This window comes from Lissotriton vulgaris, chromosome 3_1, assembly GCF_964263255.1.
Source record: "Lissotriton vulgaris chromosome 3_1, aLisVul1.2, whole genome shotgun sequence".
NCBI classification, from domain to species: Eukaryota; Metazoa; Chordata; class Amphibia; order Caudata; family Salamandridae; genus Lissotriton; species Lissotriton vulgaris.
The window spans coordinates 997,143,276-997,170,261 of NC_141689.1; the positions used below are offsets into that span (position 1 = coordinate 997,143,276).

General features: G+C 40.7%; 1 protein-coding gene across 21 annotated transcripts in view; it reads right to left on the reverse strand.

The window, feature by feature from the left end:
- PTPRD (protein tyrosine phosphatase receptor type D) overlaps positions 1–26,986 on the reverse strand; it is a 2,576,377-nt gene that overhangs the window by 462,399 nt on the left and 2,086,992 nt on the right. For all 21 annotated transcript variants that reach the window (XM_086961360.1, XM_086961371.1, XM_086961369.1 and 18 more), the window contains 2 exons: positions 24,797–24,942; positions 10,540–10,681 (listed from right to left, as the gene is read on the reverse strand). In XM_086961360.1, the coding sequence (XP_086817486.1) occupies positions 10,540–10,681; positions 24,797–24,942 (288 nt within the window). The remainder of the gene's footprint in view (positions 1–10,539; positions 10,682–24,796; positions 24,943–26,986) is intronic.

Sequence of the window (26,986 nt, forward strand, 5' to 3'; positions counted from 1 at the left end):
CAGGCATGAGTTTCTGAACATAACAATCAATTAGGGCATGCAGACCGTCAACTCATGATCACCAGTAGCCTAGAGCAGATGCTGTTAATAACCCCCACAGATTCACATCATTTGGCGCACAGTTGCACGCACTGGTGGACCATAGGTAACTCTCAAGTTGGGTTTCTTTTTAATTGTGGTTGGGAGTGCTGAGTGCTGCAGCTGAGAAAACGGGTTCTACAATTGCATAGAAAACGAAGAACAATTGCATTACTGAAAACGGAGACTTGCGCAATTTAGCTGCAGTCTGTGTAAACGCCCTTTAATTCTATATGTGATTGTCTCTCTAAGTGTTGCAAATTACTGTATTCCGCAGGAAAGGCCTTTCTAAGTTGGTCTATTGTTGTGCACACATTTGTATGCAGAGAGAAAATATCTCGAAATAGTTTGTTTTCTGTGTCAACGTATTCTAAGCTTCAAAACCATTCCCTGAAATTTGCACTCGGAGCCATAATTGCAGCTACGATGTGGCCCTACTGGCCAGCCTTCCTTTTGTTTCAGTCTTTCATGAAATCCCTTTGTGCTATTGTCAGGCAGCTGTGCTTTGTTCTTTAATGTCTTCCAGCCTAGCGCCCCAGCAGAGATCACTTTATAACATAAACTGCAAAGCGCCATTTTCACAGCAGGGACAGCAGTGTGCATCTTCAGCAAGAGGCATTAATAAAATGGCGCCGCAATGAACATGGTAATTCCTGGTCACAAGCCAGCGTGCAATAGCAAAGACGGTTGCAGTCTTGCAAAAATTAAAATTATGTTTCATTGCTTGCATTGCTAAAATGTTGGGTGCAATAATTAAAATTATGTTTCATTGCTTGCATTGCTAAAATGTTGGGTGCAATCATCTTACCTTAACTGCCTTCTTCCCGGCTATAAACTTTTTATGTCCCCTTTATCTCTCTAGTTTTTTTCTTCCTAATGTTTAGAGGCACCGTGTTTTCTGTTCCTGCCTGGTGCTTTCACTCCACATTGGTAGTTAATTCCAATCAGGAAATATGAAAGCAAACAACTTTAGTCTTGTGATGTCATAGTTATAAATGTTGTTTTCTGTCTACATCAATGTGTATAACCAGTAGAGGTCCATGAAGACACATGGATTACAAGGGCAAATTCCGAACAAGTTTTGGATGACTGTCTGTTGAGACGTCTACCTCAGTGGCTACTACAAAATCGACCTCTAAAATTCCATTCGTGGATAATTTTGAAAGAGTTATGGGATGTACTAATTATAGGATATGTTTCTGTGAAGGGCTGGAATGTAGGGCATGGTAAATGCTACCTTAAAAGTGATGGCTGTATTACGAGTCTCACTGTAGCATTATCCTGAATGAGGGTAACGTCCCCAAACGCACTCAATAAAGAAAATTGTAAGGCTGATGTAATTTGATTAGTATGAAATAAAGTTTTATTCAAAGTTCTTTTTGATTATATTTTCATTTTTCTTTTCTTTGTAATGTTATAGTCACATCCAAACGTTTATATCAATGTTCTATATACCTGCCCAATGCATTTCGGGCTCTAGGCCCTTCTTCATTACATTCAGTACATTTGAGAAGTTGAATATTTTCTGATGCATTGAGTTAGAAGCATGAGGTGATAAAGTAATGCTTTTCTGAGTAGAGCTAAATCACACTCTCAGATGACACATAATATTGGATCTTGGCCTGGTCCTGAAAGTGATTCTTAAGCTAGAGATGGGCTTTGAACCTGCCAGAATGGTTGAGGGATGTGTGACACAATGTACCACACTATGTGGGTGCGGACACATTACAGCCATGTTGACATATGGACAAAGTTGGATAAAGGAAGCTTTGTTGGATGCTTCCAGTGCATGCAAAAAAGAGTAGGTCCATGAGAAACCTTTTTTGTATCTGCATGCAACACATACGTATTAAACAGTCATGCTTGAAGCTAACAGGTTTGACTGAAACTAAGAATTCAATTAAATAAGTCTTATCAAATGAAAAGGCACATACAGACATGCATTGATAACAATCAGCAACAATAGAGCCGTTCTCTGTTTGATGAAGTCTGCTTGGAAATTGACACCTTTTATGATATCATTTAATGAAGGCTCCTTTTTATTTCTGAATACAGTGCCTTGCATAATTCGAAGGAATGCATTAAAACGAATGAGCAGCTTGACATTTTCAGAGGGTCTCGATTGATGCTGCTATGTATCCTCACCTAAACCCTGAGGTTGGTCCGCCATGTTGAAACATGTACTGTACACATTAGACAAGCAATGGCCGAATGTTAAGCCATGAAGATGCACTCTTCTATTTTTTGCTTTAATTCATGGTATGACCATTTCATTTAATATGGCACATAAATTTAATGAACGGAAGTATGTCCTAAACGAATTTCTTGAAAGTACCCTCACAAACCTACACACTGATATCTAAAGGGAATGCCAATATGACAAAAATGCTAATGCAGACTGCATCTTTACCTCTCTCCTCTCTACGGTTGTGCTGCTTAATGTATGCTTAGCCACTGCACATGACACTGATATCTTCAGAGCCATCATTTTCCTCTCTGTGCCAGTAAAGAGTCTCAGTTGGGTGATTTATTGGGTCTGGCACTAACATGCTTTCCCAAGCTTCCCCATCAAAATGGTAAACAGGGTGTATGGTATTGGAGGCGGGCTAATGCTTTTTTACAAATTCATTCTTTTTTATGTGGTAGCAGCCTCTTCTCTTCCTATATTTCATTCAAATATATTTTTGCAAAACTGCAATAAGACTTTATCACACCATGATATATATTTTGTATTTTTCCATCAAAACTTAATTTCTTAACTTTGCATTTTTATGCTCTCATAGTATGTTTCAGCCTAGAGACAGACTGACTGGAAAAATAGTCTGCTGTGAACTTCTCCGATACACAGTGTCGCTGTAAGGATTTTTGCATCCTTTTATAAGTGACATTTCTGTCAATCTCCTCCCCTGGTAATGTGGCTGTATTCATTGCTTCTTTGGGGCAATCTTGCATAAGGATGGACTGAGCAAACAGACCACATGGAAATATTTGCTTGTCTGGATGACCATGGGCTTCTTTCAGACTCAGTTTGACGTAAGTAACTTCAGCTCATTCAGCCCAAAAGACAACAACAGGAGAGTAGCACAGAATGTTTTTTGTTTATCTCTAAATATATGATCTTCTACTGTAGAGGAAAAAATGTTCCTGGAATGAAATCTGGGGTCTTTAACCAAGACCCCCAGGGGAAGGTGCATGGATCCTGTTTCATGAATGAGAGCTGACCGACTGCTCTGGAGAGGCACTGAAAGTGATCTGGATAAAGGGAGATGCTGCTCAGAAGAAGAGGAGTCATTAATAGATCAGAGAAGGGATTATCTGAAGATGCCCACTGTTTACCACAGGAGGACTTGCACAGTTCTGTGAGGTTCAGAAGTCCTTAAATTGGCTCTGCAGCATGGGCAGACTGTGTACCTCAATGGATTATGGTACTCATGAATTCAAGTCTGTTTGAGTACTGATATTAATCATGATCAACACATAGCTGAGCAGCAATAAAAGAAATCTGCCCGCAGTCTATGGTCCCCCAAAACATATGGCAGAGTGTGTAAGGACCACCATATTGCATAACAAGCCTGCACCAGAATCAGGGGTGGGTACCTAGCTGGTAAGGGTGTAGGACTTTGTGCTTGGGCCAGAGAATGATCTCCAAGTTGGAAAAGGTGCAAGAACTGTGGCTCCATGGCTGCTTTCTTGACTAGTGTTTTGCTGTCTAGGCTCACATGTGCACCACATCAGTGGGCTGTGCCGGAGCAAGGTCACTGCTCACTGTGTCCCAGAGGTCTTGTGGTGCACACACTGTGAGTAGCACATCCAAGCTGAAATGTCCAATCTATGCAGGCACAGTCTGCTCAACACCTGAACTGACAACGAAAGGTACACTGCAACCCAGGGGAAACTGCAAAGGGGGAATGAGACCCATACTAATAAGGATGGGAGAATCACTAGAACTCATCCACGAAATCCAAGGGCTACCCTACTCCCATGTTCTACCAGAAGAGGGACCCCCCCCCCCCCCCCCCCCCGGGACTAATTGAGAGATTGTGACACAAGAAATGTCTTGCAAAGTTGTCCAATGGTAGTAGCCTAGCCCACCTCCCACAGTAATCATTGAAGCGTATTAGTAATGCCCAGTTCAATTTATTGTGTCAGAAACCATTAGCTCAAGTAATACGTTGTGTCTAATTAAGTAAAATACTTTTTTTCTTTTTTAAAGACTTATGACTAATTGAACATTGAGTTTTCGGCCTGTAGTAGTAAGTTTATTAAGCTCTGAGTGTTAAGCCGTAGACCACCTCGGAGAGTAGCCCTTGGTCTGCCTAATTTCGCTACCTTGAGGGTCATGAGATGAAGGGAAGTACCTCTTGCTTAATTTTAGAAACATTAGCAAGATTAAGTCCCAGGATATGACTAAGGTTCTGATTGTCATAATCTGATCACTGTAATATGTTTATGCCCTCACACTCCTAAAAATGTTTTCACAGGCAGAATCATAACATTTGGAGCACACCCTGGAGTACAGTCAGCACTTTATCCTACAGAAATATCTAAAGTAATGTTGACTAACTTTTGTCACGTGCCTCAAAAATCTGGGGTCTTTTGCCTGATTAAAAAGCCTTTGGTTAGGAGATTTGCCAGTCAGTGACAATGGGCCTGATCATGAGTTTGTCAGTCTTGGAGCGGGCCACCATGCCAGCACATGCCCCAAGACCACCAAACCCGTAGTCAGTCCACCCACTGGATTACAAGTTGTAATCCTGGCGGGCGGTCCTTTGGCGGGAGTCCCATGGCAGTGCCTTTCTAAGGTTCTTATGAGAGCCTTAGAAAGGCACTGCTGTAGGAGCACCACAGCCTGTTCCTGACCGTACAGAAATGTACAATGCTGCGCATTTCTGTCTTTGCAGGGATAGGGGGTACAGATATACAGGGGGCACACCCTGCTTGCAACACTGTGTACAGAGGCAACAAGGGACCCTGTAGCACACCCTTAGTTTCCTCACCACCACCCTTTTCAGGTGGGCTCAGCGACATGAAAAGGGTCACAGTTACGAAACTCCTAATATGCTTGGTGGTGCATATTACAGCCTCACACCAGTGCGCCACAGCTACAGGATCAGTGATCCCCCTTTGGCGATCCCACCACCATAGTTGTAGTTGTAATAGTCGGGGGACTAACACCACGAGTTCGGCTGTCTCAATATGTCTTCCAATATTTTTGTGGATTCTTATTGCAATCTACCTGCAATATGCTTTTTGTCTCGAAGCTCAGACATGATGTATGCTTATAAACAAATTGCCTTAACAAAAATGCTACACATTCCATGCTCGATCTTCCTATCAAAGTGTTTAATGCTGTTATTGGTATAATGGACCCTCCACTTCCCAAGTACATTCCCTGTAGTATTTGTGGGAGTGGATTCTGTGAGTCCTTTGTCGCACCTTTCATGACTTGACAAGATAGAGCTCTTAATTCCTTAGAAAGATCCAATAACCCACGCACAATTAGGCCATGTTTGTGCCTCTTGAAGGAAGATGCCTAGTGCTTCCTGTTTGTTTGTACCTGGATACAATATCTTAATATACTCTATACCTTTGTCATCATAAGGAAGTCCTACAAAGAAATTACTATCTTCCTTCTCATATTTGTTTGAGTAATGCCACAATCTGCTTAGAAGAGTGTGAGAAAGTTAAATGAACTACCATCTGTCTTTGGTGCTCTTGAATGATGAAGAACTCTGAGGTTATTATGAGCTCCTGTGCTTTTCTTTTTACAATCTCTTTACAGTAGTTTAAGCTGTCTGTTGCAGACATCTTTGTAAACAATACTTTAGCATATGCTTAGTGCTTTGTGCTGGCTCCTAGGTCATGATGGAATGGCGTTTATTGCTGATCTCTGTTGACTGGTCGTGACTCACCAGCTTTCTTTCCTATTCTTGTGTTTTTCACACACTTGCAGAATTAGTGCTTTACATCGGTTTTTAACTGGTTATATTCTATCTTACTGCTGATATTAGGGAACATTCTTTTCTCCTGCATTTTCTATAGCATTTAGCTTTTAATATTCATTGGATTTCCATGGCCCTTCCCCTTTACCCATTTTCCCATCTGTGGCACTTTGTACTTATGATACAGTCCATCTCTAAAGAAATTCATAAATACTTGAATGTAGGACTGCATCTTTTCTTGCATACTCTAGAACAGCTTAGAAGTATACATGCCACTTTACCATGTGACACTTATACCATGACTTCAAATCCCCCCACACACTTCACCCAGATGTCATAATGGTCAATACAAGTAGAGATTGGCACACCCTTGGTGTATGAAGCAACACAAATGTTACAAATGCAGTAGCCAATTAATTGACAACCCAGATATTGCTTTAGGCCTCACAGAGGGTAGTAAAGTGCTGCACAAAATACCAAAACAATAAAATATGTCCAGTTCGTGATTTTAGAAAATAGGCTTCAATACTTCTTTTGAGCCCACTTAGATAATCTGAACTATTTCATGTTTATGGTATTGTACATTGAGCTGAAGAACTCTATACACATCACAATGTTTACAATTGCAGACATTCTTTTCTAACATCAAGATATCCAGTGTCACAAAAAGATTCAGTTTCCCTAACTGCATACCTATATTTAAAAATGCAATTTAGCAGACAAGTGTAAGCTGATTATGATTCCTTCCTAAATGATCTGGCTGCTTCTTGATTCTTCAATTCTTCACACCTGATTAATTCTTGAATATTCATGTCTATTAAATATGAGCTTAATCGTTCTTTTGAGCAACTGCCACATGTAGCTAGGCACCTGCTCAAAACTAAGGTAAATCAAATGTAATGGCTGCTGTTTAGTGCAATTAAGGAGAAAATATGCATTTTCAGGGTGCGATGGGGATGGATCCAATCTGCAAAAAGGAAAGTAAAAATCTGAATCTTCATACTTCAAGTGGTTTTATTTCATGAATATATGGAGTTTCTGTAAAGTAATACACTTAGTGGAACCATTATTTAAGCTAAAGTCCTGGTTTATGTGTTTTTTTCACTGCAAAAATCCCTTCCTTTTCCCTTCTCTTACTCTTTCCCTACTTTTAGGCTGCCACATTTATTTACTTAACGTGTGGGGGTAGCCTTTACAGTAAATGGCATGTAAGGGTAAGGGTAAACTCTTAGCTTCAAATGGGCTATCCGTCTCCGCTCCTCCACATCCAAAAGTCTGATCCACTACAAGGAATACTTGTAATGTCTTGTAAGAAACCTGCATTTCACCTTTACTGTCTAACCTCTCTCTATTTCGATGTAGTAAATACAAAATGGATTTCAGTGTGACTATAGCCACATGAGTCACACACGCACCATACACGCATCCTCTATATTTGCAGAAAGGTGCACACACACATAAAGGCTCACATGGTCAGTTGAAGGACCCGGTTGTAGGGGAAAGGCAGACCAATTTCCATAAAAGTGGGAAAGGACAGGCATTTATTTTGCCGGGAATGACAGTTAAATTTTAGAAATGCATGCTTTTCCACTCTAAGCTATATTGCTGCCATCACTGCCTGTCCTCTACAGCCAGGTGAGCTGTTGGTAGTCACTCTGTGTAAAGAGCGTGCACGTAGTGTGCCCCTTAATAACACACAGGATGTTGTTCTGCATGTGGATCTGTGTCCCAATGGTGTCCAGCACACATGCATGCATGTTGTGTGTATTCAGGTGGGGGTCAGAAATCTACAGGTTCCTATGGTCATGCTCGTCCAAGCCTTGCAGATGACCGTACTCCATCCCAACAATGTCTGTTGTGGTATTTCCTATTCTTTGTCAGAGTGTTTCAATGATGACAATCTACTTGGTTAAAAGGTTCAGTTATGGATATTAGAATACTAAAAGACTCGCTCATGCCAGCAGCATTTTGTCTCTACAGTAGAAAATCATATATCTGAGAATGCAAAACTTCTGTGCCGCTCCCATATGGTTGCCTTTTGTGTTAAATGGGATAAAATTACCTTAGTCAAATTGACTCTGTAAGCAACCCACTGTCTTCCAGACAAGCAGAGGAGATTTTCATGTGACCTGTTTGTTCACTCCATAATTATGTACGATTGTACCTAAGAAGTATTGAATGTACCGACACTGGCAGTGGAGGGAGTGGCAACAATGCCACTTCCCATAGGTTGCAAAAAGAATCCTTAAACATCCCTGTGACGATCGAAGCAGATTTTGGATTCAGTCTGCCCCTAAACTGAAACATGCCATGCCAATTAAAGTATTTTTGCACTACACCCGCAGAGGAGAGAAACATATATTTTGACTCTCCTTGCTCTACATCAATGTAAGATAAAATTAATTCTGCCCTTAATATGTTATGTTAAGCTACTTGTTGGGCATCTTGTTATATTTAATATGTCATTGATTGTTGGCAATGTCATCAAACCTAATTAAAGAGTATAGGTGAATAAAATACATGGCTCTATGAAATAAACTCCTTACAGATTTCTAAGGGGTCGAAATTTCTGGCAGAGCAAGGAAAAGAAAAAGCATAATACCGTATAAAAAAGTTAAACAATTGTGTTTCAAACAAAACAATACATTAGTTTAACCTAAAAAATGATGACCTGAAAAGTCCAGTCTCAAAGTTGAATATCTGCCAAACAAATCCTTAGAGTTTCTAAGTGGGTAATGCTTTAAATATTAATTTGTATCCATTAAGCCTTAAAATCACTGACATGTTTTACACAATATTTGATCTTAATCAAAAAACATTCAATATAAAACTTGGAAATCTGCTTGTAGTTTAATCCTGTGTTTTGAGTAGATCTCTGGCTTGTTTAAGAGTTACAGCTAGAACAACTACGTGTCATACAGTTCTTTAGGAATACTCCACAACTTAATTTAGTCAAGCACATTTTAAACAAGGCCAACACAGTGCATTTTGTGAAATAGTTCAATGGCACGTTTAACCTTTATTAATCCCCATATGTTCTTTTGGTGAAAGATTTCACTCAGTTTAATACTCAGAAACAATTAAGGGGTCATATTGAAGTTTTCCACCCAATTTCCACACTTACTGCATCCTTTCTATTTACAGTAACCCAATGCAGACAAGCAGGGTTCTCCTCAGATTTCATAATTACACGCAGGGATAGCAATGTTTGCCCTATTACATAAATAGGGGTAGATCTTAATTTTAGGACTTGGAGTCTGGGAATTTCACAGGTAAAACATGTTTGCACTCACAGCTGAATTTTAGTGCACTAAAAGTTGTCAATCAGGCCATTTATAAAGAAATAAGACAGAGGGATAACTGATAAGGGATGTTGTGTATTTTACCAAATATATACTTTGCATTTCTTTGGGAGTAATGAGTGATTGTGTGAATGAATATGAGTGGAGCTTTGTAACAAATATACTATAGATTGCTCCAATGAAAACCTGCGTTCATGATCAAATCTCAATATGTGAACTCATAACTTTATAGAACATTATTTCATTATTATGATATTATCTTGCAACATTTTGTGTCAATGCTAACTAAAGAGAAGGTCCTTTTTAAAAATGCAAATTACCTCCTGAATCTTTTTGGACAATATATTCATCGGAGAACCTACTATAGCTATGTATCTCTTCGGACCTAGGATCAAGAAGGCCAGTCTTGGTGAGTATCCCACTGTTTACCTTGCTTCTATGCACTAGTGCACACTTTCTCAGAATAAATAGGTACATTTAACCACCTACGGTTTCAGAGGAAGCCTAAAACTTGTTTTTTGATATCGTTTATTGTTTGACTTTGTCTCTATTAATTCACTTCATGACAAACTTAACAGTTATCAAAGTGCTCTATAAATATTATTATTAGATTTCAGTTTAAACTTGATTAAATACCACTCAAATTGCCTTTCCCACTTAAAAGATTGCTTACTGAGTTAGACACTAAGAGCTTTCAATCACAGGTCAATAAAAAGAGACTGGGTAGTAATAAGTATATTAAATAGTGTTTGCCAGTGAAAGTACCATGATCAAAGAGTGATTCATGTTACTATGAGGAGATATTTTCAATAATTTGGAATATAAACAGAAATATGGCTAAAGGTGCGGCTTAATTTATGTCATTATTGTGAAATATACATTGCCATAAGGAATTTCTCCTATGCATCACATGGGCACTACAAACTACCTCTCAAAATGTCATATAACCAGGATCGATCTAAGAAAATGTGATACTAGAGAATGTTCTTCAGCATCACAAGTTGGTGAACGGTTTTGGATGGAACTTGCAAAATGTGACTTTACAAAGCAGGTGTGCGTATTAGATTTCTGGTTACCGGAGTAGCACATGTGAACTTCTCCTACCCACCATTTTGAATGGCCACATTATACAAACAACATTGTCATTTAGTAAATCTATCACAGAGGTAAAAATGAGCTGGAAACATCCATCTTGCATCACTGGAAAAAGGACTTACCACGCAGGACATTGAGCCTAGTGGATACACTAATTTCTCCAACATTATTAGAGGCCACACATTCATAAATTGCATCATCTCTCGGGGTCCTCAACGGCTGTATCCTGAGGACAGACCCAGAGCCATCATCGAACTCTATCACCTGTGGAAAGAAACACAGGCTGTCACAGTTGTTGTTACAACTCCCTATCTCTGTAGCAAGAACTGTTGAATTAAAACATCAACCCTTTCCTCTCTTCTCCAATAACATCCAAACATTCACACCGGATACTCTAGTGCACATGTTCTGTGAATGAAGCCTCATGGGGTGAAAGCTGCATGATATTAGAAGTCATAGCCATGATATAAGTAACCGTAACAAATTCACACTAACAAAAAATTTTGATCAAAATATAGGAAATTTGTTGGTACCTATTTTTGCTTTTATGTTTTGCCAGATTAGTTCTATTTAGAGAACTGCATGCTGCCTTTGGATTACTTCAGAATAATGTAGTAATGCCAGAGTTTGCAAAATGTAAGGCTGTGAAGAACAGGATTAATCAAGGTAGGAGTTTCCTAATCTAATGTTTATCAGTCATACGCCCTTTTGCGTGAAGTTCATTTATACAAGAGGTGGAAAAAATATTTTTAAGGCGTAATATGAAGCAAGTCCATTTTGATTCTGTGTAACATATAAAAAGATTGAGAGACTAATATATGGCTGCAACAAATACATTATATTTCCCTTATGGGCTTTCCACCGCTTGTGGATCTCCTGTTTGAGGTTGCAGTACCAAAGATTAACGGTGCTGTAAAGCTTCATTAAGCAGCCCAGATTTTTCTATTTTCATTTAATGGAATGATGAAATCAATAACATTGCCATTGGCTTTCTTTTCCTCTTTGGATAACTGGCTGAGAATGTAACTCATCAAAATGGCAAAAAAATACAATGGAATAATATACTAATTTATTCTGGTACTTTAGGGTAAGTCTAAATTAAAATTATTGGTACTCTCATTGAAAGGTGGTACTATATAGAATACTACGTTTTGTTAAAATTCAACTCTGGGCAATAAAAATGTATGTGTGGCAACCTTGATTTAATATCAGTCATATGGACACCTTCGGGAAAACATATGCTACAGATGATGAGAAAGTCAAAGAAAAAAATATCTTGACTTGCTGCATTCAGACGTTTGCCCGTAAGCTTGAAACTGTTCAAAACTGAGACATTTATGCACAAATGTGAATTGTTTTCCATAACATAAATCTTAGGCAGCCTCAGACAGCTGCTTCCAGAATATTAAACACCTTACATAAAGAATTATGCACCACAAAAACATGGCACAAACAGAATTTGCTCTATTTTTGTTGAGTTTACATCAAGGCGGAATGAAACAGAAAATGTGCAAGACAGAAAGCTAAGCTTGAGGGGAAGCCAGTTTCTCAGTGTCTGATATTAATGCTGCTTTAATAGCTTGCTTTATAATTTTAACAAAAGGTATACAATTTGTAGCATAGTTCATATTCTCTGCTAACACACTTAGCTCGCCCATGAAATGCTTTTAAAGCAAAAAAAATACATTATTTTTGCAATTGCTTCTCAAACTGGTTTCTGTTTTACGATGGACCAAAAATGTATATAATAGGAGCCTGGGCAAAATCTGGTCCTGGTTTAGAGTTTGAAGCACGAGCAATCTCTGTCGAGGTGACGGAATTTTGTCATCCCCCAAATTTAGAGATAACATTGGCAGGAACGACTGGCAGGTACAATTTGGCTTTACCCTGCAGAGATGGACAGTAAAAAAAGCCATCTGTCCACCCACTCTAAATTGAGTGGAACTAGATGGCTACCCTCTGAAGGGCAGTACTCATTGGAGGAGTATGTTAGAGGCAGAGCCTCAGTAGACTCCGTCGTCAACATATTGTCAGTTTGTCCACCTCTAAATTGGGCTGGTGGACTGTGAGTTTGCCAGAGAGGGTACTCACTCCATTGCTGTTGTGATGAAGTACCTTCTCTGCCAAACTCTAAATCAACCACCTTTTCACGAATTTAAAATATACTTAATTTGTCCTTACTCATGTATTTGGAGAAAGCATAACCTTCCTTTTTTGTTAACATACTGCAAGGAATCTGTGGTGAGGTAAAGTCTCAGAACTGCTGATTATTGTGGCGTAACAGGTTTGGTCATAATTGTGTAAGGATGCTTTCTCCATTTAAACTAATCTCTTGTGCAGATGTATTGTATTTTTGCTTTATTGCTGTTTTCTTCATTCATTCGTTCTTTAGCCCACTCTCACTTTATGTCCTTGTAATGCATTTCTCTGGCATGAATTTGACTCTAGCATCGTTCACAACACTAGGCTTAAGTATCCACACTGAGTACTACAATGAAAACTGGCTAAATTAATTAAATGAGTGACAGGAACACAAGAAATGTGCAAGGAAGGATGACTACTACTTTGTGCACATGAAGTATCAATTAAGCGGTTTATTCAGGATGAATGTATTGGTAGATCAGTCAAGTGACAGTATACTACTTATGATGTGAGAATAGTATCTTATACATTGTAGGTTTTCTATATGCATCATTATTTCTTTGACAAGTACTAGCAGTGCTATTAATATTACTATGATTTAATTGTTCAGTTACATCAACTCACAATTGAACTTGGCAGATCCTCCCATCACTGAGCTGTGAAATAAACTGGTTATTACCCTGAGAGGGAGCATTTATTGTTTTCCTAACTAGTTCCAAAAACATGGTGGTTATGGTATTTACAACACTGTTTCATGATAGTGTCATTAATTGGGAATACACTTGTTCATGGGTGTTGCATAAAGATACACGTGTACATCTGGATATATACCAGTTGTCTAATGTCATCTTCGCGTAGTTGCAATGCAGTCTTTCGAATGGTGATCGACCATTTGGAAGGCCTACCTTGGCTCTGAGGATCAGATTGATAATCCCATCATCTATCGGTTGTTGAACACAACGCAGAGTATTGCTTGTAGCGCACACAAAGTGTGCTCATCAAATAACTTCACAATAAGTCCTCTAAAAGAGATTTACTCACCAGTAACGTAGGTTCTCACCATTTTACCATTTCTCCATGGATAACCATACCATGACATCACTTCTCATGATGAGAATCTTAATTGGCAATCCTAATACTTTTCAGCAAAAAAAAAGAAATTTCACCAATCTTACACTAATTGCGCAGTTTTAAAAAATCCTGGCCAAAGCTATGATTTATGATATGCTGTGAATACAATCCAGCATAAGAAATTTGCTACAGATAAGCAAACAGCCTTGATTCCTAGGTTTTAGTTTAACTTCATGTTTTAACAGACAGACTCAAGCTGTATTGAATATCAAGTAGTGCTTGCAACTAGTGTTGCAGTTATTAGCATCATAGATACATAACTCACTGAGAGGTTCTCCATAACCTCACTAACAATTTGGGAAATGCCACATGCAACACGTGTGTGCAAATGTGCAGTATCAAGGAATGTGGATCATTCTCTCAGTTGACATGGAGCAGCCTAGGTAAAGGGACATGATCCGGAAGCAGAGAGTGGGATCAAAAGGGCTGGCCGGAATATAGACCTAATGTTATTTTCATAGCAGAAACGTTAGTGGTGGCTGTCATGTGACCCAATCCTTCAGATTCCAACCATTTATCAAAAAAAGTGGCGATCACCACGCAAGTGTATTGCACATTTCTGTGTTTAGGCTTGATAGTGGTGCTTTCTAGAAACTGGTATGAGTCCAGATGGCTGTTCTCCTTTTAAGCTGTAACTCTTATTTGCAAATTTGCTGCACTAATCTTGGTATTATCAGAGATCCCCTGTTAGTGTTAACAGCTAGGGAAATCGTTAGATTTGAGTAACTAAGGACTCTTTTCACAAACAATTGTGTCTAGTTTGAGGCTAGTAGGCCCACCAAACGGGATAAAATAGGAATTTGTACACAGTGAGGGGAAGGGTAGTTTGAAGGAGGTGAAAATATGAACCAACCCCTTGAAGCAATATAGCATGTGAGCAGGATGGGCACCATACCTGGGGTAATATGTATTTGAGTCATATTCTCAGTTGTGATGCACACACACTAAGAAAGGTCTCTGAAGATTTCAACTGCACATTTCCCATATTTTCAGTTGGAAATTATATAGTTAAATGTGGCTGCCTTCATATCTGACATCTTCATACACATGCAGGATATGAACACTCCTCTGGCTGGTGCACATAGAAAATGCTTGATTGGCCACCTATATAGCAGATCATTAAATCTATCAATTAATATTTGTAAATCATCAGTCAAGAGCCAGGTCTTGAGTCCCTTCCTGAAGTGGGTCAGTGAGGGTGCAGTGCGGATGTTAATGGTGTTCCAGGCTTTGGAGCTGAGGTGGGAGAAGGAGTGCCCTCCGGAATGGCTGAGGGAGATACGTGGTGTCTGAGTGAGGGCGAGATGTTCTGAGCGGAGGTTTCTGGTAGGTTAGTGGCAGATCAGTCGGTGGTTTATGTAGGCAGGTCCTTGGTTGAGAAGGGCTTTGTAGGTGTGGGTCAGGAGCTTATAACAGCATTTCTTCTGGAAGGGGAGGTAATGGAGGTCTTTTATGTGCTTGTGATGTGTGTTCTCTTGGGCTGGTTGAGGATCAGTCTGGCTGCTGTGTTCTGGATTGTCTGGAGTCTTTCTATGAGTTCGATGTGGAGCCGACAGAGTGCATTGCCGTAGTCAAGCCAGCTGGTGATGAGTGCCTACGTCACAGTTTTCCTTGTGCTGATGGGGAGCCATCTGAAGATTTTTTGCTGATTGTGATTTGTGTGGAAGAAGGCTGAGGAGACAGCATTGATCTGACTTTTAATGGAGAGTTCTATGTCCAGGATTATGCCCAGGTTGCGGACGTGGTCTTTCAGTGTGGGGAACGGTTTTGTCTGTGCCGAGTTTCAGGCAGTTGTCTTCCATGTTGTGACATTCTTCATACAGTTGTGGAAGTTGATCTTTGTCCAGGTGGGATTTGCTGTCAGTGAGAGGCTGAGCTGTGTTATCAGAGATGATTTTGATGTTGTGAAATCTGACGATGTCTGCGAGTGACATCATGTAGATGTTGTAGAGGGTTTGGCTTAGGGATAAGACTTGGGTTACTGAGATCAGGTATTAAGATGTGCACAGAACAAACACCTTTCATACCTGTCCTGTCTGTACTTGATAGAAAGAAGATACAGGTTATAAGGAAGCTAGTGGTGAACCTAGACTAACTTGCACCGAATGTCCATGGATGCACTAAGATTTCGGGTTTGCGTCGGAGTATAACTGTTGGGAGGTATGCATAAGGGTATCAAATAGGCTTCTGTTATAAGATCTGGAGGATACTACCTTCTTATGTGACCGTCACAATATATTGAGATGCACCAATACAACTTGTTTTGTAGGACAATTAAAGCTTGTTCAAATTTCAATAAACATTTTTTAAACCAATTTTATTGATTTTTACCATGGTGGTACAATTCAATATACTTCAATATGATAAACCCAACGTGAATTCTGTACAAATATGGCAAGTTCATTAGTTTGGCAGGATTAATTAGTCCATAACTTGTATACAAAAATGTTTACATAGTTTAGGTCATAACAATGTGAGTCCCACTCAATAAATCCTTACTGCAGTGTTCAAAACATTCCCCATCTTGATGCCCTTCTGACTTGCTGAACTATTCCAGAATCTGGATGTTGTCCACAAACTCTCAACATGTTTCCCCCATGTCCTAGGGGTTTGACCAAATGAGAAAGAGAGTGGGAAACTTAGGCTGGTGAGTGAGAATGTGATGGTAATCAGCTGTGCTTCTGTTATGAGTGTCAGCTATTCAGTGAGGGTCTCCTTGAACTTTTGCAAATACTGCAATAGGACATCCCATGATGCTGCTATGGGGATCCTGCACAGACCTTGCACCTCCTCCCATCTAAGTGTCACTACTTCGAGCTTGCCCAATTTATGTTTTGAGCACACCAGTGTTGCAATCCCGGAAGGGTATTTTCTTCCCAATGCATTGCAATGGACTTACGGGCAATGAGTAGCACCAGGTTAATAAAAAGGTTAGTTACTATTTGAGCCTTCTTCCACTTGAACAGGCCTAGCAGTGCCCCCTCTTTTGTGAGCAGGTCTTCACATCCGTCACCTCTGAAAATCCATCTATAGCCTCTCTCCAGAGGGTATCAACAGCCACGCAATTCCAGAACATGTGCACCATGTTGCAGTTCGGTGAGCAGCATCTGGAACAGAGAGAGGCAGAACCAAACATTTTATGTAAGCATTGAGGTGCAAGGTACCCTCAGTGCACCACACCTGGCCAAGTTGAGAATGCCACTATGCCAGCGGCTCCATCACCGGAGCAAAGAGGAGTGGAGATAAGGGACACTCTTGGCTGGTCCCTCTGCTCACTGAGAACAGGTGATAGATGCACTGGCCTGTTTTTACTTGTGCCGTGGACTCTGTGTAAAAGAGTTTGATGAGTCTTTGGAGCCTATCAGTTTAGCCCTGTGACGTCAGAATGGAGAACAGGTAGCCCCAGTCCACCATATCAAAAGCATTTACTAAGTCTAATGCTAAGGCTGCATATAGCAACTGGGCTTGAGCCAACTCCATTACTCCTGGAAGTCTACTGATGTTAAGGGTGGTTGATGTACCCAGGATAAGGCTATTCTAGTCTAGGTTTACCAGACAGGCCATGTGTTCCTGCAGGCAGACTGCAATGATTTTACTGAGAATCTTATAGCCCTTCCAAGCATTGATAATGGACGGTATGAGGTCCTCACCAGTGCGTCTTTATCTGGCTTGGGAAGGGATACTATTAGGGATTAGCGGAGTGACTGCTGGAGCTGGTTCTCCATAAGAGCAGCTTGGTATAGTTCCAGAAGCTTAGGGGCTAACAGGTGTTCGCAAGCTTTATAGAACTCTACAGGTTCAGGGCTCACCATTGGTCATACAGAGACTAATAAGCTAGCCATTGTGCAAGCAGGTAGCAGCCGCCTCCACCGGGCTGTGGGGAGTGGGGGATGTGACCGGTCTAGTAGTTGATGAAGAATACAGTTGAAATCTCGCCTGATGACCCAAGGGATGTGTGCTCATTGAGTGAGGAGAGTCGAGAAGCATGCTAACATGGCTGCATGCACTGTATTCGGCACGTACATGCTACCAAGAAGAATGGGTCTGCCATCAAGTTGGCCTTCCACAAGGACATAACGTCCCTCAGGGCCTATTTCTACAGTTAGGCACCGGAATGGGACCCCCGGCTGAATCCATATGACTGCTCCTCGTGCAATACCTAAGAATTTCTGTAAGCGAGCCTCTCCTCCTGCGCGATATGCGCCTCTCCTCCTAATGCACTGTTGCACTGCGTGTGGCTTTCGGTTTGTTCCCATCCCACTAACGTTCCAAGTTAGTCTGCGAATCTTACCCATGTATAGTTATGTAAGGAGAACAAGGAGGGTAAAGCAGGCAAAGGGAGGGGAGAGGAGGTAAGAAGGGAGCCTCCCATACCCAACCGTTGCACCATTTTGAGGGGGCACCATAGGGTGCCTTACCAACCGGCGCTGCATTAGAGGAAAAACCGGATCCTGTGCACACGCTAGAAGGAGAGGTTGTCCTGATGTCAGGACGCAATGTTACATACAAGAAGGCAAAGTATGTCAAAATTCAAAAGGCAAACACAAATGTTTGTGTGCGTAAAGAAGTCTTTATAAATTAATTGTTGGTCAGTACTGAAAATAATAGCCAGCCCACACGTGTTTCGTCACACCGTGAAGGAGGAGAGACTCATCAGGGCTGCTAGGCTGTACAAATGGTCAGGTTTGTCCTGGGGAGCGGAGGGATGGAACGGCCACGGTAGGAAAATGAAGTCTAGATTGAAGAACACCCCGTTCCTCAAGGGAGGACGGAAGAAAATGATGGATGCGTCCCAAACCTTCCCGGGGGTACTTGAAATCAAAACGTAAGGAGCTCAGCGGGTCCGTGCGTCCGTGGATCGTGGTCCAAGTAGTGGAGTCTGGTTCTCTATACTAATAAATAGTCAATCCTTGGTTGACGCTATAGTCTATCACTCTATTATAAAAGGTACATTCAAATAGAGCTACTAAACACCCTGGCCATGCACGTGGCTGGGCTCGACGGTAAAATTGACTTAAACAACTTCAACAAAAGGGCTCAAAAGGAGTCCATGGAGCTCACTCCAAGATGCATATGTTCCCCTATTTTGGAGAAACTCAGCACACACTGGCACCCTAGGCACACGCCTCGAAGATTTGAAGGATGTCTGCAAGCCTCAAATAACCAAGGTGAAACTCACCCAACCGGGACACACTTTGCAAAAAGGAGACGTCACCACACTTAGTCCGCCTGCTGAGGGCCTCTTAACCTCTTGCCCGCAACCTTGGGAAACGTGGGAACACGGCAATGGGCCCAGGGGCAGAATAACAACCCAGAAAAAAACAGTGACAACATCAACATCAGCAGTGGAACCGTGTCATGTTAACATGAGCTTAAGAGATCCCTCTAAAATACTCAACCTCTAGCCGCAACCCCAGCTGGAGCAGGAGCAAGATCAAAACAAGGACAAAAAAAAGTAAATCAAGGAACAAAAAAAATCCCTATAACAAACTGGCTAAGGAACTATGACATTTTTGGCAAAATGCCTCAACGCCAGAAAGGCAATGGGAAGATACCCTTCCACAGAATGGGGCAACAATGGATTCAGCAACAGAGGAACAACCATCTAATAACATTACAGGATTATATTCAGAGGGTCTAGAGGCCAAGTCACTGGGCTTAGATCAGTCCAAGATTGTAAATCTTGATATCAGATCACCAAGCACAGCGGTATCCAGCCCTTCTGACCGCACACCCCAGAATTTCAAGAAAGGGACACCACCTATCCACAGCCGCCAGCAAGTCATCATGGTCGAAGCGAACTGGAACGGTATGGCATGTGTCATGCCAATTCCATCAATGAAGACATGCAGTAATATTCCCAAAAATGTGTTTTGCAAAAGCCACCTGACTCTAAAAAAAACTATCTACCCAAAAGAGGGTACCTAGTACAACTTTGTCCCACCCGCTTTACCACTCAGTGGGAAACAACATCCTCAACTGAGGTAACATCACACAACTGCTGAATCAGATCCCAGCATTCGTCGGGGTAACCTCCACTGACATCAAATACATCCAATTTGTAAACACAGACCAAAGGTACCAGAGAGATTCAACAAAAGCCACTTGGGGCTTGCCGTACATGGCCAAGAAAGTACAGTGTGAAAGCAAACACCTCCAGACCTGGGGCATAGTCATGGAAATATGCCAGGAACCTGGGTATCTGCATCTGCTGAGGAGGGTCAAAGCCAGTGAGCCATTGAAAACGAGAATACCAAAGATGCCCTACTCAGTTTTAAAAAATGCATTAGGTGCAACCCCTCTAAGGAAAGAGCAAATGAATCAGACCCTAACTCTTATTCCATGATCCACTACAGGGGAAGGTCCCCGACAAATGAATGGGGATGGATTGCAAGGTCACTAAACAAGCCACAGTCTGCAAAGTGACCCAAGGCACAACAAGTAGACACCCCAGAACATGTAATACCAACTCTCCAACTCTGTTCATAGAACATAAGCACTCTTGTCTCCCTAGAGGAGACATGGGCCCTGGAACCAGTTGCATTTCAGGACTTCTTTTACAATGCATTTCTAGCCACCATGGGAGCAAACTTTGGTTGCAGCAGAGAGGGCTTTGCAATCTACCTGTAAAAAGCGATCAAAGCCAACAGTAAGGGGCAGAAAATGACTCTGACTATCTCCAAATATTGCACTTAACAATGGAAGTAGGGGGCACAGCCACTACAGTGCAATTACTAAATATCTATGCACCACCCAGTCACAAAGAACATGAGGATACCTTGATAAAAACTGTTTGAAAACCTCTTTAAAGCAGGAGCGTCCTACCCAAGCTCTTTGATAATAGCAGCAGGTGATCTCAACACGAAATTGCTAGGCCACTCACCTAAAAATGAAATCACCAAGGCACAAGAGCACCAATGGGATATTTCAGTTCAAGCAACCACCGAGATAACGGGCAGGGACTCAAAGGGCCTTAACTTGCTCAGCAAACTGGAGTATCTGGGTCTAAGGGCCCTAAATGGTTTATTCCAAGGCAACATCCCTCATGCATTGTACTTCCACTCCACTAATGGCAATTCCTTAATTGATTATACGTTTGGATCCTTGCCGTTGCTGCAGTTAGTCTGCTACTTCAGAAAGGGAGAAAGATCAGAGAGAGACCATCTGCCTCAGGAGCTAGAACTCACCCTTGCTGTGACCAAAAAGAGTTGCACTGCAGAATGAGCAGGCCGAATCTACTCATCCAATTTAATGTGGGTGAAATAGACCTGAACTACCATAGAATCATTGGAGCAAAAAGCCGAACCTGCCTACAACAAACTTGAAGCAACAGGATGTCTGTAATGGTAAACTGGGAAGCCTTTACAAATTCATTCTCCAAACAACACAGTTCAAAAGTAAATCCACATAGAGCCCTCCCAGTAGCAGGCCACCCCAGACCCAAATTAGGATGGTATTTGGACTAGTCAAGCAGTCAGTTGCCAGGCGTGCCGTATTCACCAACATTTGTTATAGGCCCAAGTCCACCAACAAGAACACCATCAACCACAATGTTTAGCTGGAAATCATCAACTAATCCTATTCATTGGCCAGACGCTACCTTAACAGATCAACTGACTTGGTCGGGCTAGCACAACTGTGGTCAGCATCACCAAGCCTCAAAATACACAAAAGAGCTGTCAATAAAACTTCAAAACTAACATCATCCCTAAAAAGACAGGGAAACGCTTGAGAAAAGTGACCTCGATGGTGCTAAACAGCTACATGTTACCTGTAGACGCCCTGCAAGTCGAGGATTCGTTTTACCCGTTCAGCCCTTTTGAAGTCTTACGGAGCTCTATCTCGTTGGTCTCCATGAGTTTCCTTTTATGTACAGTTATCCAGCGCCACTTTCGGTTGTTTTTCAGTAGCGCATGAGGACTTTGGCCGTGGGACACATGGTAAGGGGTGGTTTTGCAGTGAAAAAACAGTGTGAAAAAGGAGAAAAAGTGATTTAAAAATGGCTACCATAATATTGAGGAAAACTTTATTAGAAGAACATTATGGTGTCAATAATTAAAAACAGGTGCAAACAGTTTGAAATAATAACTGACATATATATGGTTTTCACTTTAATATATATGGTTTTGCTGTAGTGTACCCTAGCGGTCCTGACGAAAGCCAATGGATTAAATATTCCTATTTTGGCTGAAACATGTAGACCCCTTTCGTCCAACTACTAACAGTTATTATTTCAAACTGTTTGCACCTGTTTTTAATTATTGACACCATACTGTTCTTCTAATAAAGTTTTCCTCAATATTATGGTAGCCATTTTTAAATCACTTTTTCTCCTTTTTCACGCTATTTTTTCACTGCAAAACCAGTAGCCCACCACTATACACACATTTTCTTGGTATGATCCATCACTGGATGTGTTGGATTAAGGTGACACATGACTACAATTAGTGAGTCGCCTATATCTGAACCACCATCTTTTCCAAATCCCAGATGATGAAGCTCTGCCATTGGGTGGGCTGATGGGATTCATTACATTCTATCTTGCAACACAATCAGATCCACCACAGACATATTCTTTTGTTCATATGTTCACGCACCAATAGACCAGTGGTATTCTTTTTGTTGTGATATGAACATATGAACCCCACATTGGATTAAACACCCCACTAGCGTTGTGGCTCAGAAGGGGTATCTTTTATGTTGTGCAATACAGGCTTTAGAGCTAGTAACTCAAATGAGTGTATCCAACAAGGTATCAGATGAAACCCTCAGCACCCAGACCTGATCTGAAGAAACACAACTCACAAACGTGAAACATGAAAAACACCTGGCTTTACTAGAATGCTTGCCATAGAAATGCTTTGAGAACTTGAAGTCACCAATCGAGGCCAACAGGAATCTGAAGAGAGTAGTTCTGAATAAGCAAAAGGAATTAGAAGAATGACGAGGAGTAAAAAGGCGGTACTAAAGTACAGACAAAAACGGGGCGAGTGTCCAGACTGCACACAAACTCGGTCTCACTTCATGCTGTGACTACATTGAGAAACAGAACTGTTCTCTGTTATTTTGAACATTAATTGAACACTAACAGTTTATTCTTTTCTCAAAATGGACGGTTATAACTCAATAGAACTGTTTCGAGATCATATCACATTAAGATTTCTAAAGCAATAACTAGCTGTCCTTCAGAAAACAAACATGCATTTTAAGGTGCACAATACAGTAACAGTGACGTTATGTTCCTCAATTGCAAACAATCCCTACATTTTACATGGTTTCTTGCATAGATACACAGTTTGTTATGGAAACAAGCATAGCATATGACAAGCAACGTAGAGATATAAAATATGAGGTACACTGAAATGCATAATATTTGGTTAATAAGCATTAATAAGCACATTATATGGCTATATATTTCATCTCATGCGTTTGCACACGAAAAAATGACTACTTCATTAATAAGTTCCCCGTACACAATAATAAGCAGTGAAATACAAGCATATTCACTTTTGTTCATGCTTAGAATATTTTTAGAGAAGAGAAAAAATAAGTAATTCTGGTTCGCAGATTACTGTGACAGTCGTACATTTGATTCCAGAGCTCAAACCCCTCCCTTCGCTCCTACCACAGTTGTTCACCCTACTTTTGTGACTCCTAGAGGAGTTCAAGGGTTACACAATCCTGACTATTCTTACCTTCAACCCCCTGATTACACTTTGGGGAAAAAATACAAATTCTACTCAATAATTGGTTGGTGTCTCTCTCAACTTTCCGAGTTCTGCAATGATGAATGTCATCGAGCTCCGAGAGGCCATGTGTGATAAGGACACCAACTCACACACAGAAAAAACTAGGAAAGTAAACAGCATGAGGAGCCCCACAGTGGCTGTCTTCTCAAAACTGTTCATTTTTCCTGCCTGAACCTTGTTGAATCATGTCTAAATTTAGAAATAAAATCTGAGATTTTGTTTTTGTGATAACAACCATAATCTTGCAGGTTTTGTTGATGGTTTTTATCCTGCAGGATGGTTGAAAGTTAGACATCACGACCTCAAGGCCTCTGGTATATGTGCCCCATCACTTCCCCAAGAATTTAGGGATTAAGGAAGAACCCAAGGTGTTGGGAATAGCAGAAAGGTAAAGGGGTGTAACAAAGTAATATTTGAGAAGTTAATAGTTCCCCAAATTGCGAGAGTAGTTAATTATTTACTCAGTCCTGCTAGTAAAGGTAACCTTTAGCAGGGTCTTATGATGTCAGAGGTTAAAGCCCCAATATGATGAGCTGTAGATCCCTAAACCCTAAGGTGGGAGGCGAAGCTGAATAAAATACATTCATATTTAGAATGGATTTCCCAGGCTTTGGAATATTTATCATAGGTAATCATGGCTAATGCCCACAGTGCTGTGAGAGGACCAGTGAGTGCATAATGCTGGTACAAATCTCATCCCTACATGGTGGAAAATAGATTGTGTAAATCTCATATGGACACAGATTCCTTAAATATTAAAGGTCATCAGTAAAGATTTAACACAAATCCCTTCAGCAGTCGTGTCCATGGGATCAGAGCAGGTTGGGGTCAACAAACATTTATGAAGATTTCTGGCCAAAGATAGGGCATTATTTTATGTTTCACTTTGGCCAGACACCTGTGATTGATCCTTTTTTTAAAATTTAATTTAGATATTCTTCACATGAAGCTAACTATTATTGTTGTCTTTATAACTATGAATACTTCTGACACTATTGCTCAAATTATGCTAGTAGTAAATAGGTTTTAAATCGAATTGAATGAAAATGCGTCACTTTGCTAGGTTCTGGGATGTATCTCTTTGAGAGATGTAGGCTGAGGTAATCAAAAACTAATTGGGGTTTAAGAAAAAGTAAAAAAAATATGGTAATTAGTCCCAAAGATTATTCTCAACCCCAGTTCTCATTGGGAGAATCTTAAATTACACTTCTCATTAGGCCAGTTAAACAACAGGAGAAAAATAGACAACTTGAATAAACAAAGGCATTTCAAGCACAGGAATGCATACATAAACAAACATATGTAACTATATTTAAAAAAGTAAATTTTCGGAGGAACAGAACAATGGACCTAATACCTCAAATCTCTGGTTGCTGACTTTCTTGCCCTTCTTGTTCCAGACTATTTTAGGTCTTGGGTCTCCTGTGGCTTGGCAAATAAACGATGCAACTCCCCCTGACACTCCTGTTTGGTCGTCAGGAGTTCTTGTAAACTTTGGCGGTGCTGAAATAAGAAAGAATAGCAAATCAGAACAGTAAGGCGGACAGACATTGACATTAATACAATTTAAAATGCAATGTGTGAAACACTATTTTTAGCCAACACATTATTTGATACCCCATTAGGAACACAAGGTTGAATTTATCATTGTAGAACAACACGGGAAGAAAAGCTGTGATAAGGAAATAGAAATTCCTTTCATTAATTTTTACTTGCAGCAAAATAAATACCCTGTAAATGAAAATGAGCACTTCTATCCAGTTAATACGATTCGGGCTCAAGACCTGAGGATACGATCAGAGTAAACTATTGGAAATATATTCAGAGCTAATTTAGTAATCTTAGCAACACGGAAAGAATGCCCCTGAAAAGTTCGCATTGATCAAATTGAATTTGACAGGTAATATACTTTCTTCAGCTGTCACGTTAACTGATGCTCTGCAAACCTCGGCGATCTCATTTTCTGTCAGAAATGTTATTGCTACAGAATGAATAACAGATTACTTTGGTTCAAGTGGGGGAAGCAGGCCCAGGGGTCGCATTCCTACCACCAATGAGCAGCAATGCCTAGGGTGTGTGGTGCTCCATCCATGCCTGCACACTGAAGGCCACACCTGACTAAGGGAGCTACGGTGAGAAGATGCACAAAAAAATGGCAGGCATTTTCTGGTGCAACACAGACCTCAGGCGTTTTCATTTTTTGATGCATATTGCGGAGGGCTATTTCATATCTCTAGGAACTACTTTCACTTATGAATTTGCCTTTTCAAAAATGAGATGAGGACTGATCTCAGGTAAGAAAGCTGACAAGTGCTGTGTGAAAGTCTGTGTCCTGGGAAATTCCCAAGCTGGAGTTGGTAGCATGTAACTGGGAGGGTGAAACACATGAACATCTGCACATGTGTAACCATCACACAGACTAAAATCCTGATAGCATTGACCTGGCTGGATTGCACCCAACATGGGGCGTATGGAATGTCCGCCACCATTTCTGAGGGTTCAAAAACTTACTTAGCTCAGAATGTTTAACTGTGTTGCAACTCTTCATGTTAATATCTTTTACAAATGTGGATAATAGTACCACCTATTATTAACAGCGTTGCCAAATGGTAATAACATTGGTGCTACTGAGAGCTACATTAACCCCTTGGGTGCGGCTGCGAATCTGCGCCTGTGCGGTGTTTTCAGAATTGGGCTGGTTCATGACGGCCCCCAGCCGTCATCACCACACGCCCACCGTAATGTATGACGGCCATCAGCATCGAAGGGGTTAAAATAATGATACACTGTTGACATTTTTCCCAATGACTGTATTTAAACCACCTGACCTTGTTTACATGCCATTCGAATGATCTTCTCTGTGCATGACAGCAGCATGTATTGCACCCCAGAGTTTTCAACACAGACATAGGTCTTTGATCCTGTTTATACTAAAAGATGCCTTTTCTCATGCTTCTTTATCCATGGTGTCCATTCTTCCCAGCGAGGTATGTATATATTTAGTTTTCTATGCCTTTGGGAGACCCAATGGAGATGCTATCAGAGTTATAAATTTACCCTTTTCACTGTGCCCTACGAATTCTAGAAGCATTGCCATATATTGTCGTACCTGTTTGACTTTAAGTAGTCTACTTGCGAAACAGCGTTTACAAAGCTGCCATTACATTGCAGTGCTTTTACAATGCGGTCGTCACAACGATCGCATTGTTAGTACACAATACATTTACATCCCAAGTCATTAGATCGACTTGCTGTAGGGGGTGCTCTAAACTAAGTAATAGTATAATTTACAATTCCAACACCTTCCAATACACGCTGGAGTTGGAATAGTAAATTAAACTATTCCTAAGTACAAGTGTCCCTTACAGAAAGTCAATCAAATGACTTGTGATGTAAAGGTATCGCATTCTAACAACGCGGTCATTGTACCGACTGCATTGTAATAGAACATGATGTAATAGCATGCGTAGTAACATGCTATATTCATTGTACTTCTGGTATAGACATAATTGAAAAACTAACTTCTACGATGGGTTCTGAGACAGTG